This window comes from Cyrtonyx montezumae, unplaced genomic scaffold (assembly GCF_038088225.1).
Source record: "Cyrtonyx montezumae isolate F1298 unplaced genomic scaffold, pur_monq_1.0 scaffold_14, whole genome shotgun sequence".
Lineage (NCBI taxonomy): Eukaryota > Metazoa > Chordata > Aves > Galliformes > Odontophoridae > Cyrtonyx > Cyrtonyx montezumae.
In genome coordinates, this window is record NW_027071870.1 from 8184308 (window position 1) to 8203248 (window position 18941).

An 18941-nucleotide genomic window follows, 5' to 3' on the forward strand; every position below is an offset into this window, starting at 1 on the left:
CAGAGGAGTATTTATCAGGAATGCTTGTGGGCTTGGTGGTTACGAGCTTAAAAAAATATTCGGTGGAAAAGCTTTTGTCCCATGACAGAGATTTGAAAGGCTTCGGCTTCGGATTCCAGCGGAGGCTCAGGCCTGTAATCACGTTTGAAATGTTCCCTTTCAGAAGGCTGGCGGGCTGCACGGGAAGCGAGCCGGCTCGGGGCTGCCTGCGGCCGAGCCCATCACCTGTTGGGGCCCAGCGGAGGAGGGCCCGGAGCAGCCGCCCGGTACGGCCCCACCGCCCACCCGGCCCGGGGCGCCCGGGGACTGCGCGCCGGGAGGGAGCCGGCCCCAGCCCCAGCCCCAGCCCCAGCCCCAGCCCCAGCCCCAGCCCTGCCCGCTGCGCTTCCCGGCTTGGAGAGAGCGGAGCCTGGGCGGTAGGCAGGGACAATGGAGGAAAATGAAAGCCAGAAACTTGAGCTGTGCCTGGCTTGCTCAACAGACAGCAGGCAGATGAAGGGTAAGTAAGGGGGAGCAGGAAGAGGGAGTCGCATTTGACCATGCCCCTCGTTGCTGCTTTTTATAAGTGGAGGGAACGTATGGGGGAAAAAGAAAAAAAGCGAAAAAAAAAATAAAAAAAATAAAAAAAAAGCGTGTCTTTCACGTGCTGAACGCTCTGGAGGTCTTCCTAAGTCTGGAAGTGTGGCTGTGCCACCTCCGTGAGCAGGCAGCGCGGCTGTCAGCCCACATTGCCGGGGCCGGGGAGCTGCGGTCCGGCGCAACAGCGGAGCTGGGAACGCCTTTCTCTCTCGGGGGTGCTTTAAATCCGCGCTCATCTCGGCGAGGTCGGGGTACTTGGTGTGGGTGCGAGCGGTGGGGTTTGCCCAGCCTAGGGCGCCTTTGCACAACCGGTGTTGCACCATGTTTTATCTGAAAGCGAGCGAGGCTGTGAGCTGGGGAGTGCTGCGTGGGACGGTCCACGTGGAGCACGCAGCTCAGGTAGCAAGGAATACCTTAATCTAATCTGTATCTGCTGCAGTGTTTGTGGAGCACCTGCAGACGTTCTTGGTTCGTGCACATTGTATTCCTCTCTTGAAGACAAGTTGTGTTACCGTCCTTCTGTAAATTAAGCAGTCTGTACATGTGGTTCTAAAACTCACACAACTCTGTGCGTTGTATCAGAAAATATTGCATTGAGAATATAGAAGTTTTGTTTCTTTGAGGTTTCTTGGTCTATTTTTGAACTTCAAATACTGGGGCAATGTTCACCAGTGTCTGTATGTTCATTGGGAAACTTACACTTCAAGGATGTGTCAGAGTAGGGGGGGAAAAAAACCCTTAGTAATGTATGTCCAGGTGGTGTGAAGCTGACTGAGATGTATGGAGCTAGAAAAACACAGCTCTGACCAGATCCATCTTCTGATTCTCCAAAAAAATTGGTCTTGAACATTCATAACCAAGTTTAGTAGTTTTGGCCCATATCCAGTAGCTACATTTGAAAATTTATTTGGGAACAGAGTTAATTGCAAAGGAAATCAAGTGGATAAGAATGATTCCCAATAACCTCAGATTTGCTGCCAGTGTAGGCATATCATAGGTGGGTTTGATTCATGCTGTTAAAATGGATTCTTTTTCTATTCTTTAAGTATTGAATATATTATGCTTCAAGGCTCAGCTACGCAGTACAGTGTGGGTCAGACCCATACTTGTTGCTTTCAAACATTGTTCTGAAAATGTCCTTCTATCACCTGGACTGCAAAACAGGAATGCTGTTATTTTCACAATATTTTAAGTAATGGAGCAAAGTGACTTTCATGACCTCTGTACGCTTCACAGAGGGTGTGACTTAGAAGAATTGCATACCAGACCTTTAAAAATAACTTCAAGTTACAGCATTTAATCTTTCATGGTAATCACGGAATTGTAGGGGTTGGAAGGGGCCTCTAGAGAACATCTAGTCCAAGCCCCCAGTCTTCCTGATAATCCCAGGCATAGTTCTTCTGTACTGCAGACCTGGACTTTTTCCTGTAGTTTTCATTTCATGACTACCCACTGTAGTAATGGGCAAAGAATTCCTAATATTAGTTATCAGGTTAGAGGTGAATCTCAACTGTAAGGATTACCCAAGGCTTTGGATAACCGGAGGCTTTGGAAAGCTCTCCGCTGTCAGTCTGCAGGACTTGCTTTTTGTTGTCCCCTGGCTTTGCTACTCTACTCAACCTTCAGCCCTTAGCTTCTGAACATGAGGGAGGGAGAGAGCGAGACAAGCTTATCTTGTACTTCTCTTGCTGTGTTTTCCATTGGCTTCTATTTACTCCTTTTCCAAGGAGGGTACTTGCATAATTTATCCTTTTGCTACTCTTAGCTGTCATCTGGGAACCATCACATGATCCTTCACACATTGCACAGTTATCTGTGGGGATTGATTTTCTAGGCCCATTATCTTCACTTGGAAGATATGGTCAGTTGGCCCACACTGTTATTGAGCAACTCCAGGATACAGAATATGTCTTGTAGTTTCTCCTTGAAGCACTGTGGTGTGAATCTCTCATGCTTCAAGTTACACAGGGCATATTTTACCATTTCATTTAATCTTGGCCATCAAAGTGATTTGTCACTATTTAGTAAGTAAGTGACGAGGAATTTTTATGTGACTACTAAGAAAATATATTCAAACATTACACAGAGTTTGATTTACATTTCAGCCAAGATGCATAGTGTTATCCATGCTGGTTTGTGTGCTGCTGATTTGCATAGATTTGGGCAACAAAGCAGTGCAATAGTTAAGGCATGGCAGCCAGAGCAGCAACAGGAATGTCATGTGCTGATGTGTGCTGCAGTATGGCAGGATCGTGCTGAATGCCCAGGTCAGCTTGCTGGCAAGACTAGCAATTAGTTTGCATAGCTTACATTCCTTTCTTTTCACTGCTATTTCTTCAGTATTTTCCAAACATGAAAGAAAAATAATGTAATGTGCTGTTCTTTCTTACATAGTATGTGAAAACTATGGTTTTTTTTATTAGTACTCAAGGTTTCACCCATTAACCAATAATTCTAAAACAATTTACTTGGCATGTCTCCGTTTCAGATAATTAGCTATTTCTTAAACTACTGAAATGACTGAAGTGCAGAGCATGCAGGGGCTTTGCTTGAGGATTAAGGAACTGAAATCCGCAGTCATGAGCTCTCAGTTGTGTTTCTCAGTATAGCATTACCTGTTGTATGGAGGAAGTGCTTTCTGCCAATCCAGTGACCAAAACTGCTGCTGTGACAATGCTTTAAGGGTCAGTACAGAATTGCTGCATTCAGTTACCCTCACTCACTCCCTAGAACTCTAAGGATTTCCTTATTTGTGTCTGACACCTTTGTTCCAGAGCCTCAGCCTCAGGGATACAACCTCCATGCTCTCAGTGCAACAAATTAGAGATGGTAAATTCCAGCTAGCCCCATTCCACCTCTTCTTTCTCCCATCTAAAATCCACTGAAGTGACTATGCAGCGTTCAGAAACCTTTTTGGCTAAGCACACCTGGAATTGCGACACTTGCTTCTTGCAAGCAAAATACTTTTTTTTTTTTTTTTTTTTTGCAACTTTTCTCAAAGTAGCCAAGTGTAACTGGCAGTAGGTGCTCTGAATGTTCAGCAAAGGTGTAGGGTGGATGTTGTTTGTAGTTAAGTGGTGCTTGGAAAGGTTAAATGGTAGCATGAAGAGTGTGTGTATTAATGTATGTTTTTAGGTTGTCAGGATTGTTCTTGCTCGAAATGAGCTAGAGATGGTCTATACTGTATGCAGTTTTGGGCCTTGCCCATCTTTTTAAAGGACCATGGGAAGAAAGCAGACAGAGGAAAGAAACATCACTTTAAAGCCTACAGAGTCCTGCAGTTTGTTCCACCAGTTCCTAGGTGTAATAATGCGGGGCTGCATAGTGGTCTGCATCCACCCTGTCTCCGAACACCTGTCCTGTGCTGTGTCTCCAGTCATACAGCGATTTGAAGCCAGATGAGAGCAGAACTCCCCATGAGCCAAAGCCATTTCCAAAATAGTGTCCGAATCTGTGTTCCTCAAAACAAAGTGGTAACTGCAGCCTTGGCTTCTGTTTTCTGTTCTGGTTTTAGGATAGATTCCCATAGATGCAAACAAGAGGATGTTGTTGGCACTTTGGAGTATGTGAACATTACAGGGAGCTTACAGAAACATGCAGGCTTTTGGAGGCTCAGTCTTGTTGGACCAAAGCAATGGCTTCCCCATTTAAAGTGGTGGGATGCCACAGAGTTCTATCAGTGAAGGTTTTTCTTTATCAGTAGGCTTGATGTTATGCGGGATTTGGCAGGCAAGTGGTAATGTGTGCCAGGAGGCAGAAAAATAACTCAGAACGAAATCCTCAGGCAAGTGGTGGGCAGGCTGTCAAAGCTGACTGAGTGAACCGTAAAAAGAAGTGAGTAGGTGCCTGTTTCCAAACAGCAGTGCCATATGAGTGGCAGCACCCAGGGGAGCCTGTCACCAGGGGCAGAAAGAGGCAGAAATGAGGATGTACAAAATCCATGCAGAGAAAGGGCCTTCCTGCTCCTGCAGAGTGGCTGCAAAGGGTTAACACCACCTGGGGCTCATGGGCCTACCCAGCACCTAGGGCTTGGAGAGGCCTTTTCAGTGCTTCTGGTTTGGGACTTTTCTTTTCTTTGCTGACAAAAGATTAAGGGAATTTTCAAAGGTATTAGGTAACAAGGCTCCAGACTATACTTCTTCGCGCACCAGAGGGTTCATGTTACACAGTTACCTGAAGATAAGCCAGCACTTACCTACCCTCTGTGTCTGCCTATCTCTTTGCAAAAGTAGTCATGGTCTTTGGTCTTAAAGCCGGTTTTAAAGCTGTAAAATTTATCTGAGGCCTTTTGTTTGTTTGTTGCTTTGCTTTTGTCTTTATATCACTCAAAACTTGTTTTTCTTTCCATTTCTTGAGAAATTGTTTATTGAAAGAGCAGTGTTGTATTTTCCAGCCTGCTGTCCTGAGACGTATAAAATCTAAGGGAGATCCATGAAATTTAAAACCGTACCACAGTCAGAAATAGAGAAGAAAAAAAAAGCCACAAAACCCTCTTATTATTTCATAGGTGTTTCTGAGCGTGTTGAAAACACACTGAAAAAAGATTAAGGATTTCAAATCTGCTTTGTTAAAGGAATATTCTCCATCTGTATCTTTTGGGATACGTGTTACAGGGCCATTAAGGGTACTGAAGCTCTCTGAAGAGCACTGTTCCTTGCCCTGGAAAGAAAGCATCCTGTGGGTTTTAAAGGTCAGGGAATGAGGGCCCTGTCAGATTTTCTTTTCAAGCCACATAGTGGTAAAGATGATATAAAAGGAACATCTACTTTAATCATGTTCACTTTTCTGCGAGGCACTACTGTGGTTCTGTGTTGAAAGTAAGTACTGTACTGAGCTTATATAAATGATTATGTCCAGGCTGCTTGTTCGAACATACATATGCCTAACGATGCAGAACAAGCCATTGGGCACTATCAGACTTTTAAACTGACCTTCCTTTTTTATCAGTTGGATTATTTTCTTCCTCATATTAAAGTGAATGTTGGCATTGTGTTCTTAAAATATTGTTTGCCTTTTTGTTTTTTGTTTTCAGACCAGGCAAAACACAGTTTGCATTTAACATCACTAGACGATGCTGAATGCCTCCGATCTAAGGAGCTGCTTTCAACTCCGAACAGTCACACTCCTAATTCCAAGTCCACACGCAACATCCCTCGAAGACATACAGTAGGTGGCCCTCGCAGTTCCAAAGAAATACTGGGAATGCAAACCTCAGAAATGGACAGAAAGAGAGAGGCTTTTCTTGAGCATCTGAAACAGAAATATCCCCATCATGCTACAGCAATAATGGGACACCAGGAGAGACTGAGAGATCAGGTATGAAAATCAAATTTGTATCTTGCTTTTTGTTAAAGAATCCTTATAGCTGCTACCTCACTTTGAATGTGGGGTAGAAAATAGAATGTGTTAAGCTCACTACAGAAGGTAAGAATGTAACAAAGCATTTTGTGTTCAAGGTAGCCTAGGATTCAGTTTCTCGATTGAAATCAATAGAAACAGCAATAATAATCAAACTGTTCAAAATTACCAGTTTGTTGAAACTGACATTTTTGAGGAGCTTTTCATTTTTTTAGAACATACACATAGAAAGGGATAAAGGTGAGACTCTTGGTGTTAGTATGTGGATCTTCATCTACTTTTTCACAGCTGAAGGGAAAATATGGAACAGCTGTTAACTTTTCTTATATTTTCACTATTGGCACCACTGCCCGGGGAAAAGAAAATATCTGTAGACCATGTCTGTGTGCTTTAGCTGGCTCTGTTACCATTTCATTTGCTTTCTTTTCCTCTTGAGTTTTTAATACAAACAGACTGGATGTATCTACAGGTATCTGCCTCCTCCAGACTGTCTTGAGATCAACACCAACCTGCCAGGAGTGTACCTGAAGGTGGTTTGCTTCTTGTCTGACTACAATTGCTTTTCAGCAGGGAAAAGCAGATTTAGGGTTGGAGATGATGTGATGATACATTGCTGTATTTCTCAGAACAGGTGGAGGCTGCTGTCATGCTGACCTGAATTGACGGAATGCCACACAAGGGAGTGTTCACTGCATGGCTTGGGTTTTGAGTGAAAAGTTAAGTTTAGAGATTAGTTTGTTAAATGCTGCAGAGTGTGTTCAATTCTAAATACATTTTTTCAATAAACCAGCAGAATTTCAACTTCACTGTTAAATATCTTGTGCCCATTATTCTCAGTTTAACAAATGATAGACAGCAATCCTGTTGTAATTTTTTTTCCTAGTGTTTTGTAGGTATTTCGGCACTGGCAGCAAATTAATTGTATTGTAGGTAAGGAATAAAAACAGGTTGGCAAAGTACTGTACTCTGCTATGGGAGTGCTTATGAACTCCCAGCATCTTTTGAAGCCTTCCAAGACTTTGGAGATCAGAGCAGTTGTCACTCGGTACCTCCCCCTTACAACTTTTCTTTGACAGGGTCTCTTGAGATCCCAGGTGCTATCACTGCTTCAGTAAGACTGCTAGAATCCATGTGCATCCTGCTGAAATTGCTGCAAGACTTCAACTCTAACGAGAGTGATCTATTCCTTATTTTTAAAACAGCTTTCTTGCTTTCCTTTGAAAATCTAGACTCCCCCACACACTTATCTCTTTCATGAACTCTAGTGACTGTGTGGAATGTGCCGGGTGGTGGATAAAGATAGCATACAAATTAAATAAAGGGGGTGGGGGCTGAAATTCAGAGATTAGATCTTCTAGAGTCATGTAAATATTTAGTTCCAGTGTTGCAGACACTGCAAACCCAGTTTGAACAGTCTACAGCATTACACCCTACACGTTTTGTAATTTGATCCTTTTCTGAAGGCAATAAATTACAAAAGGAATGCACTAACTGTTTCTGCTATTTGTTTAAAATGTGTCATCCTTGCTAATTTATTGAGGGTAAAATTATGTGAATGTCTCCTGCTTCTATTTTTTAATGATTGGACATATGTATTGTATATAAAAAGTGCAAATTTTAAAACAAAATTACATTAAAATTACTGTTAGAGCATTAGATTGCAGTTCTTAGGAATGGGGAAGTTTGAAGACTCCATACATTCAGTGTAGTTAAAGAACAAACAACAACAAAAAAAAGACCCCTGAACTTAACAGAAGCCACACTGAAAACATAAGTAAGTTTTTTGATTTGATTCTATGAATTGTGTTAACAGCATCTGACTCATTGAATGCAGTAATAGATTGTTATGGCACTGCAGCTCAGTGCTTTTTTTCTTAACGTTTGTGTCTATGCATGCACACCCATGTATCTGTGTATTTTGTTTGTACTTATGCATGTATGCGTAGGAATGTGTGTATATAAATATATGCATACACAATACAGGCTTACTTGGCAGCTTTGTGAAGAAGTCTATAATATCACTTTGCTTTTGAGAGTGTGTGTGTGTGTACAGAGTATAGGCTTCCTTTTGAATTTCTGTGCATAGCAATGGTGTAGAAGACATGAACTGTACGTGTGTGTAACATAAATATGTCACATACAAAGGAAGTGAGATGTGTGGGAGGACGGGAACCAAAATGTCACCATTTATTTTCTAGGCTGTTTTTCTCCCATCTTGTTTCTCCAGCTGCTCCAATGTCGGGGTCAGTGGCATCATTATCCATGGTGGGAATTCCACCACTGGGGAAGATCAGTCAAGGGTAGTAGCCAATGCAACACCATTTTCTACTCTCTGTGTCAGATGGTACAGCTGGAACATGAGACATCCCAATATTTGCAGTGCATAGTGTCATATATCTTCTGGGTTGCTCTAAACACTGGCAGCTCCATAACCAACAAAAATGGCCCAGAAAAACAGGATTGGTAATTATTTCTCTTTTATGGACTTTTCTCTCTGGCCTGTTTCAACCATCAGTATCTGAGTATGACAGCAAGCCCCCAGTTTGTAATAAGTAAACATTAGGGGAAAAAATGTGTTTGATGTTGTCAGTTTGTATCATATCACCTCTGTCAGAAAGTCAGCTCAGAGTGTTGTCCATGTCTTCTTCTATGTATTAATGGCTTCCTTGAGGCTTTGTTTATTTGTGTAAATCCCTCCTTGGATGTGCCTTCTTGGGACCCATTTCTGCTCTGATAGTTTGCCTCAAAACTACAGGACAGTAGTGGCCAGGTAAAATATCAATGAGGATTACTGGTGGTTAGCTAATGTAGTGACCTGCAGCCTCCCAGCTGTGCACATAGATCATCTCTCTTCCACCCCACAGGCTCACCATCCTGTGTGTGATGTCTTATTTGGGAAGGCAAAGCTCACAGAGACAGGAACTGTCTATATTTGTGGAAGGAAGTTGGGATGTGGCCACAAGGCAAATAACCCACGGCTGTGTGGCAAACAGGGGGTGCCCTCAGGCTAGTGGCTCATCTTCACACTGTGCTTTGTCCCTTTGTTAAGCCAACCCCATGTCCAGACACAAAGACTCCTTCCACCTGGACATCTGCAAAGCCAAGGAACAAAATTATTTTATTTTTAAAGATAATGCAAGCTTCTGCAATAGCTTTGAACATGGTTCATCTGCCATGTCTGTCTGATCTCTGTTGATGAAAGCAAGTCACTGACATAATGCTCAGGAAAGTTAGAAAGGGAAAAAAAAAAAAAGACAGAGAAAGGCAGAATCTGACCTCAGTGCTGTGAAGTTTGAGCTGGACTGGACCAGCCCAGCGTAGTGAGCCCCATGCAGCCTGGAAGCAGAGAGCAGAACAAGTGCAAACGCTGGGCCAGCGGTGCTGTAGATGGAAAGGAGTTTGCAATTAAGAGGTTAAAAATGCTAACCTTGCCATGGGAGGGGGGTAAATCCCTGCAGTGAACCTGTTTTACAAGTCACCTCAGGAAAAAAAAAAAAACTTTTCTGAGAGGCAGAGAGGAAAAGTGAGCCTGAAGAAGTTTTTCAAAGCCAGAGCTTTTGAGTATGCCTTTAGCAAATGAGCTGGGCAGTGTTTGCCACAGAGTTCTTTTGTTGTTGTTTAACCAGGGAAGTGCACCGCGACAGGGGTTGGGAACAGCCTAGCTTTTTTGCTAGGGTTCTGTGAAGAGCGCATTTGTTGGCAAACAAAACGAGGTTTCCATTGATTAAAAAACAAACAAACAAAACAGCCCTACAACCAAACCCTTCTGGTGCACACGCTACGCTGAGTGCCTAGAAAATGGTGGTTGGGATTTTTTTGTTGTGTTCAGTTAGGTCGGAACATGACAGGTAACTCTGGCATCTGGGCAGGTGTGGTTAAGGTTGCCATGGAGATTCGTGATGTCATGCTTGATAGAGCATGTCAAGACAGCTAATTTAACATGTAGATGTTCAAAAAGTCCCATAGGCCAGAAGTAAGCTGTATGCAAATAACAAAGTTACGCTGCAAAAGAGCGAAAGAAAATACGGCAAAGAGATGGAGTGCCTTTTACCTGGCAGCTTTGAAGGATTACCACAGGCTTCACCATAAATTAAAAGTTCAGGAAGTAAAGGAAGAGGATTTCTGAGCGTTTCTCTGGGCTCACCTGTGGAATCTCACATTTCGGTAAATGTCTCTTTTCTCTCTCTGCCCCCGCTGTAAAAAATGCTTTCGAAATCGTGGAGTTCGCTTCGCCCCGTTGTTCTTCCTGGCAGCAGGGCTGAGTCAATACAGCAAGTTTTTTGGCATGGCACGTTGCGTTTTCTCTTTTGAAAATGGGTTTTTTACTGAATGAACTGAGGATTCTGAATTATTTGAGAATTATTGTAATGTATTATGTTGATTCCATGAATCATGCTGCAAAAATGTCCTAGGTAGTGTTTTGGAGGAGAAACTAAGAATTGAGACACTGTATTTATTTGTAGATTATTGCCAGATGTCTCTCCTTTAACTGCTAAAATAGAACCCTAACATTACAGCAGCCTTTATTCCAGCATTTGAGGTCTGTAAAAATAATGAGGCTTTTTAATTTTTTGTTATTTATTTTTGTAGGTCACAGTATCAGTTGCTTAAACTGAATATATGTTTTGATATCATTGGATAACTATGGAGCATTTCTTAATAGGTTTTTCTTGGGCAAGAGTACATCTTGTAAAGGCAAGCATGTGAAGATAAAAGTCTGGTAACAGAAACTCTGTGGGGACTTTTGTCTTTCAGGTTTAGGCAAAAGATGGTATTTTCAGGTTCTCTTGAGAGAGAGTAGAATCCCTGTGTTTGAAGTTATAACCACTTTTGTGTTTACAGTGACCCACACGGACGGAGTAAACATCAGTACCTGAGGGGTAGCCCCCCCACTGGCATAGATGTGATAGATGTGAAGCACGTTTAGTTTCATTGCTCTGATTGTTCCATTTTGGTGGGGGTTAGGTTTAGGTGGGAAAGGGTGTGGGGGTTTGGTAGTTAATGTCCACGCTTAAAAATGTGAATGGGGAAAAATCATCGGTTCTGCCTGAAGGCACCTGGGAAGAATCAACTTGAGAGAAACTTCAGTTCAGTGTAAATCCTCAATAGGATTTAGTGTTTTAGCGAATGACAAGGCTGCAGAGTATTACAGATATATTATCTAATTCCAGGTGAAAAAACAGTGTATCTGGAATTTCTGACATTCTGCATTGCTTGATCAGGCAAGGTAAAATATACATTTTCAGAACATATATTGATTATTAATGTATAGATCCATTATTTACAGATTTGAAGCAGTACAATGTGAAGAAATCACTGATTTTATTTATTAATTTATTATGTGCTCGTGGCTTTCTTGCATTTACACCCCTAGATTGTATCTTGGAACCAAGCCAGTAATGAGAACATTATAGAATTAATTTCAATTTAACCTTTCTGTAGATGTCTGAGTGTTCATTATTTAGTACTGGAATATGTGCAAATGAGAACATACTGAGTGAAGTAGCATATCTGGCATTCATTACACTGATGCCAGTTGATGCCATAGGTAGGGAGAAACTGATTTAATGTTTTGTGAAAACTTTTCTGGACTGTGCTGATAAGAAATGATATTTGGTTTTAAGGTGCACATAATTGTGAAGAATGCAGTTTTAATCTGGATATATGTTTCTGCTGATTTTTATATCTGAGAAAGTCCATTTCATTGAATTACTCATAGATTCACAAACATCTGTGTATAATGTGTAATCCCAAAATGCCTATTTTTATCTGGGAGGTCAGTGTCCTACAGTCAGAACTTGCTGTTGTGTCAGCATAGTGTGTAGGTGTTTATTTGTTTGTTTGTTTCCTTTTAAAAGCTTCTGAAGTTGTTTCAGGAGATTTCTGTGAGCTCGTGCCTCTTCTCTGCAGAAAGGTACGACCTCCCTTCCCACAGGAGATTGCAATTCCCCTTTGTAAGCCCCACAGAGCATGTTGCATGTTCAGGAATGAGGACCCTCCCCAGCATCCACATGTGTCCCCTGTCTCACATACCATCTGGCACAAGAATGTATTGCTTCCCAGTGCTTTTCTGTGCTAAGGGCAACTGCTCTTATTTTGCGTTGTTAAAAGCACCAGAGCTATGAAAACGAACATTTGAAACATGATTGCAAGCTTAAATCTCAGCTGGAACCCAAGCCCTTAGCTTTTGTTTATGGAAGGACATGAGATGACATGTCCATTTGTTTTAAGCTGAAACATGCTCTTTAGCCCCCAGATAATGCTGTGATTGCGAGATACTTATAAATAGCTAGATAGATAAATGAACAAAGAGCTGTTTCTTTAGCAAAGTAAAGTGAATTTACTTAGTATTCGCTATAATAGTAGAGGAAGACAAATATTCCTAGTATAATGTCTCACTGGAATGTCTTTCAACTTTACTCTTTTTCTTTTTTTTTGAAAAGCTAAGGCAAAAGTGTATACTAAACTACTAACCCTAAGGCATCTCTTGGAGAAAGTGGAATTTAACTAGAATGATAATACTTGCTTTGATAAGTGTAAGTTCCTTCATTTATATCTATCAGTTACAAGTAATAAAAAAGCTATTCTTTTTTATTTTAAAAAAAAGAAGCTGCCAAAAGGCTAGTAATTCTTCTTCCCTCCTCTCTTCCCACCCCCCCATGCAAATCACACACCAGATCAGTTACTTTGCTCCAACAGGATTAGTAGCTTTTTTCTGTGACAGCACCTGTGCTTTTTAAATAACATGTGTTGTTTACAATTGGAAAGTTTTGTTCATATGCTTACCTTTATTCATGTGAGTTTTGTGCATGTATTTTTCTAACCTAATGTTATGACAAAGAAAAGTATTTCCAGAATCCTTTGTATTCAGCTGACTGAATAAAAGCATGCAGTCAGCTTCTTTAGGTGCTTAGGTCTAGATCCAGTAAAGAATTTAGGACTTAATTCTCTGATAAAACAAAGTCCAGGCAGCTGCATTCAAGAGAGTTACCCATGGAAACCTTTCCCAGTTACTGCAGGCACCTGAGATTCCTTAGGTTTTAGAAACTTAAGCTTTTCTGGCAAAAATAAAAAATAATAATCTGGAGGTGTTTATAGATATATTTTTTCATATATTCATTTTAGTCCTTGTGCACTCTGAGCTACTTCAGTGGATAACTGCTAAGTGTATGGAAACAGTTAGCACAGCCTCATTTGGTGGATGGGGTCAGTGCAGGACTAGCTCTGTGTTGCTGGACGGTGAGATTTGTGTCCTGCAGAGTAGCCCGGCAGTGACCATCCTGTGGGACAGGCATATCCTGTCTTTCTGAACTTGTGCCTGAGACTCACATTCTTCTGAGAAGGCTTGAAGGAGTTTGGGATAGGCAAACCCTACATTTTCCCTTTGAAGTTGAGCTCCTGGGCAATGATGTGTTACAGAGTTCAGTCTCAGTAGCTATGTGGTGAGCTCCTCAGGCCAACTGCTTAATGAACCTCATCACAGGCCTGCAAAATTGAGTGCCTTCATGCTCTCTCTGGCCATGAGGACTTTGTGCTCCTGTCTCCTTGATGGCAAAGCCTCAGGAGACAGTGATGAAGGCCTGACCCCATGCTGCTGTAGCCTGCTTCTTAAAGCCTCTGCCCAGCGATAGAGTTGTAGCTGTTGAACTTCCCTCAAACTGAGGCAACCAGAAAGCTCAATCTTCTACTTTTTCTTTATATATCCTGAAAAAGTGGATTGGAGTAGGAGAGTGCTTTGCCACTGCTTCCCCTTCTAATTCTGCTTTTATACAAGAGCACCTGAGCAAAGAACAGCATTGAAGACATTGTTTAGATTGCCATTCTGCACAGGGCTCAGCAGCAACCCTGCAGTTCATTTCAAGCCACTTGTTTGCTTCCAAGAGTACAAGAAGTTAGTGATGAAAGAGAAAATGAAGCCTTCATGTATTTCAGGCTGTGTTGTTACTGAGCTACCTCTCTCTCTCATGCATAGTTCTGGGGGTGTTACAGAAGGTGTTGGGATCACTTGCTTGGCAGATGGGTGGTGTTTCATGAGGGCAGAAGACCATGCTGGTGGTAGAGCTGCGGTGACAATGTTGCTTCTGTGGTCCTTAGTTCCTTCTATGGCCTGTAATCAACTTCAGTGTTGATGAATATGTGCTCTGTCTCAAGACCATTTCCCTGCAAATAGTTATGAATGTGCTTGGTTGTTCTCTTTTCAGCCTAGTAAACCTATCAGCTTTCCACTGGGAACATTTTTGTGCTCTTTGCACATTGTCACTTGGGAGGGGAGCTCATATTTATGTCAGTCATTAGCAAAGTAAATGCACCTCTGGACCATTGCTGCTGCACTGCAGCATTTTTCAGTTGATTTTCTAACAAAGGTAGATTGCACTGAAGTCACCTGATTAATTTACTTGGTTTAACTATAATCCCTGTGATTTAAATCACTTCTGTGGGCTCAAATAAGAGAACAAGAGTAAATAAGACAAACAAATCTCTTATGAACATTACAGTTTCCTTTCAGGAGAAACTGCTGCTGTTATAATTTTAGGCAACAACTGTGTCTCTGACAGCAGCCACTGATACGTGCTTTTTAACATTCACTCAATAACGGTAATTGTGACAGTTAAATAAATTCAGAATCAAGTAGCATTAAGTTTTGCATTTTGGCACATCAAGCCTGCAGAGGAACTTCTGGTTTGTTGAGATTTGTTTACTGAGTCTCTGTTCTAAAGGGTGATATTTTTGTTATTTTTTTCCTGCTATTAATTACTGTCTTTTTTACCATTGTGTTCTGTGTAGCCATGTGTGCTGTAGATTGTAGTGATTCCTGTAGTTCACATGGAGATTACTGCATTAGTAAGCGTTGAGTATTGTTCTTGGTGTAAGTTTAGAGTTTCACTCTCCGGTTAGTACACTGCTGTAGGTACACTTTGCTTAAGTAGAAAAAAAGTCTACAAAAACAATTACCTGTCAAAGAGAGAAATAGAGAAGCTATCCTATTAGGTCACTTCTGAGTTCTACAGGGACCAGGTTTTTTATGGCTTCTGCCATATGGGTTTTTGAAGAGATGGATGGTAGATAATCAGTTGTGCACATCAGGTACACTCTGTTTGTTAGTAGCTACAGATCATTTTGTCTGGCAGCTTAGGATTGATTTTGTCTTTGGAAATGTTATTCATTTTAGTCATTAGACTGGATCTTCTTGGTACCTGTATGAATTTCCAAATCAGTTTTATGTTGCTAAGTTTTTGACTTCTTTATGTCTAATGACATTAAATACCAGAGCTCAACTGAGAAGTTTTAAGAATATTTTAGATTTTAATAGTTTTTAATCACATTTCCATTTATCAGACTGTATCCATGTTCTTATATTGATTGAATTCAAAATAGTAACTCAATCAATGAAGCATTTTTTCAGTCTGGAAAGAGAGGACTGTCTTCCAAGGAAGGTAGCAAAGGAAAGGAAAGAAGTAAACAGTGAGAACTGACAAGTTAAAACATTTTTTATACTGGAAAGTAGTTGAGTCTGATTTGAAGTATTACTTGGTTACAAGGTACACTAACCACCAGATGAATAAGCAAGCAGAAGGCTTTTCTAATTTGCTCCTACTTTGTGGGTATGTGGGTGTCTAAAGTCTGGAAGCAAACTTGCTGTCTATGTCTGTGTATGAGCTCTGGGCTTGCCATCACAGTGCTTTGAAAGCATAATTTTAGCCATATTTATTCATCTGTAGCTCTATTCTTAGTAACACTAAATATCATACATCAGACTATTGTAATTAGTAATAAATTACTCACAGAAGGAACAAATATTTGACTTTGATTAGGATAAGAAGAAATGTCACTTGCTTCTCACTGGCCGAATAAATAAATAATTGAATGGCATTGATTGGCTGATTTAAATAGAAGTAAATATTGTTTAGAAGGGAGAAATTTTGAACAGAAGTTAAGAAAAAACAAAAGTGGAGATGTAAATTAGACACTTCTTCAAAAAATGTGTACCTGAAAAACTGGGATATTTATAAAGATTCCAGTAGGTACTAAATATCTCTTTTATTTCCTGTTTTTTAAAGGAGAAATGATTGCTTCATTTCTTCATTACCTAAGCTATATTTTTTTCTTAGAAGTCTTTAAGAAACACGCACCAAAGTCACTGGTTCTGACTTAATCTGACTCTTTTCTTTTGCATATTATTTATTAAAAAGAGATATTTTGTGCTTAACTTTAATAACAGCTTTGCAGTCATTGCCATTAAAAAGACAATATTAAATCCTGGCTGTTTCCTAGGCAGGGCTGCGGGCCAGCCTTGATGTCTTCTGTGCTTGGGCTGGAGTCACTGCACTGTTGTGGGTACCGTCATTTGTCAGTAACTCCTAGCAGTGGTTTGGGGCTTTGCTCTTTATTGAAGATGCTGGTTGTTTCTGTTGCTTTTTCAGCTGCTCACCCAAGCTGTTACATCTTTGGCTACTACTACAGGGGGTGTAAGCAGGGTGGTGCCTGTTGCTGGTCTTTGGCATGAGAGCATGGAGGGACGAGAAGTGTTTTTGAACGACGCAGCCCAAGGTCTGCAGCGTACCGTGTCTGTTGCTGAAGAATAAATGAAAGCATGTAATAGAAACAGCCTCAGAAGCTTTCTGGAAATTGGTGGAAAGCTTCTTCATTCCAAACACTGCAGAAGGGCTGGGTGGGATGGGGCAAGGAGGAGCAGATCATAAAATGTTTTTCTTGGCCCAAATGGCACTCAGTGATGTCAATGACAGTGTTCCTGCCGACTGCAGCAAAGCTGGTTTAAGCCTGTGGCAGGTTGTCTGTTCAGTGCTCCCTTCCTCTGGTATCAGATACAAGCATCTAATTTCTGGCTCATGTGTACTTCCCTTTTACTTTATTTTTGTCAAGTGTTTCAGCACCGGATGCTCCAGCACACGGCGTTCCTGTGTGTGTGGACCCCACACACCTGCTGCTGCTCCTCCCCGGCTCCCAGGCAATTCCAGCTCCCAGTGCTGGCAGCTGATGAGTGCTGCTGCAGGAGAGGGCTCCCCGCGCAGGCACTGATCCCATCCCGAGCAACTGGGCTAATCCCATGCAATCCTGGGACCTTGTTGTGAGTAGGAGTCAAGTTTCATCCCAGGCTGATGAATAACTTTCAGTAATGCAAGGCCATTGTGGAGGTCGTGTGTGATGCTTGGGTGTTACTGGAGCTTCATTCCTCAAGACTTTTTACCATAGTGTTAACTATTTGTATTACTCTGATGGCAGTTTTTGCAGAGGTCTTTTTTTTTCTGTGCATGTTTTACTGTCTTTTTTGTTGCTCAATCATGAAGTACTCGGTCTCAGGCATTAATCCTGTCACAAAAGGGTAGGTCTAGCTCATGTGCAAATGTGCTCAATCCCCACCCCTAAGCAAGCATGCAACCATGAGAAACCAGTATTTTTTTCTACGTGAGTCATTCTTACACCCGGATGTGCAAAGAAATTTCACATCAGATGAGGCTCTACTGCATATGCACACCTATAAGAGATCTGCCCTGTGCAGAAGATGACTGCTGCTGCTTCTGGCTCTGCTGCTCAATGCCGACAGCGACTAGCTACTGAGGGCATGGATTTTGAGGAGGAGGCAGCCACTCATGCTTCCATGGCCCAACCAAGAAGAAAAAGGAGCCTCTCAGCTCTTTGCTGCTCCTCTGGGGCCTCTTCTGTCAGCCAGGTACACCTCTGATGAAAAGCCAGGGCTTTCCCATGTGGGGCTAAGAGTTAATAGAAGCTTTTTGATAGATCTTTTTTTTTAGAAGACTTCTCCCAATAAGAAGGAATGTTCTCAAGTGTTCATTCTTATTATTCTTTTGTCTGTACATGCCTCTAGGTTGATCTTTGAAGGGCACAAAACTCTAGGTTACCAGTAATTGACAGATGCTCTTAAGGGAGAGACTGAAGGTCTGCAGAAGAAGGACTTCCCTTGCATTGTACTAACATACAATTTGATGTCATCTCCTGGTTTTAAAATTTGTCACACACCGTCCAAAAACCAAATTGCTTTCTTCTCTAATTATAGAGAATATTGATATGTAAGGTGTAATCTATTCATTGGAAATCTTCCAGGACTCTGGAATAACTGCTACTTTGTGGGCTTATTCTGAATTGAAGGAGTACCAAACAGTAGATTTCTACTCTGAAAGTTCTAGTGCTTGAATGAGTAAATCACTTTTTTCACCTCTCTTCTCTTGCTTCTGCCACCATATTTTGTGTTGAGATGTCTTTTTTCCTCACACTGTGACAGGAGGTATTGCTTTGTTTTAAAGAAGCTCTGAACTCACAAGTTTGGTCTTGTCTTTGCATGACTTAAACCTGTCTTAGAGGTGGTTTTTTCCAACATACAGAATGTTTGCGAATAGTTGCACTTACAACATATTTAGCAGATTTTTCTGTGGATGTGTTATATAGGAAAAGCTGACTTGAAATATAGTGAAAGTTTTTGTTTATAAAAGGAGATAATTATAGATACTAATGATAAAACAAGTTCACAAGTTTTTAAACAGAAGATTCTGGGAATATTCTCATTATTATTTTTAATAAATGTCTTGTGGATTTCTCACAATTTCTTTTAGCACTGTACTACTAGAGATAGAGTTAGTCTTTTTGTGATATATCACAGCTATATTATTTTAGTTGTAAAAACTGGAGCAAATAACTCTAAATTGATAGAAAAAAGATATTTGGTTTAACGTGATCACTCTCTATGAAGACTTTTTCTGAAGAGGATATATAGTCTTTCAGATAAGGTTTACCTGCTGCATAGCATTTTGAACACACCAGCCTAACCCAAACACAGAGTAAGACCTACAAATGCATTGAATCTGCCTAGCAAAACAAGAGCAGCTTAGATAATCACTCAGTAGTGTATGGTGGTGAGATAAAGGTGGAATTCTTAAGTATTTTGTATGGTAAAGTATTTATGTGCTCTTTTGTTCTGTACTTTCTGCTGCCAGTCATCAGACTTCCATAGATACTGCGAAAAAGACAAT

General features: G+C 41.2%; 1 protein-coding gene across 10 annotated transcripts in view; it reads left to right on the forward strand.

Annotated features, from left to right (window-relative positions):
• Positions 1-371: 371 nt before the first annotated feature.
• KIAA1217 (KIAA1217 ortholog) overlaps positions 372-18941 on the forward strand; it is a 171717-nt gene continuing 153147 nt past the window's right edge. For 9 of the 10 annotated variants that reach the window (XR_010621912.1, XM_065731372.1, XM_065731374.1 and 6 more), the window contains exons 1-2: positions 372-499; positions 5612-5895. Coding sequence is in view for 8 of the 10 variants with exons in the window: in XM_065731372.1 (XP_065587444.1) it covers positions 430-499; positions 5612-5895 (354 nt within the window). In the remaining 2 variants the exon portion in view is untranslated. Of the gene's footprint in view, positions 500-5611; positions 5896-9908; positions 10102-18941 lie in introns of those variants that run through there. The other variant, XM_065731376.1, reaches the window with a different exon arrangement.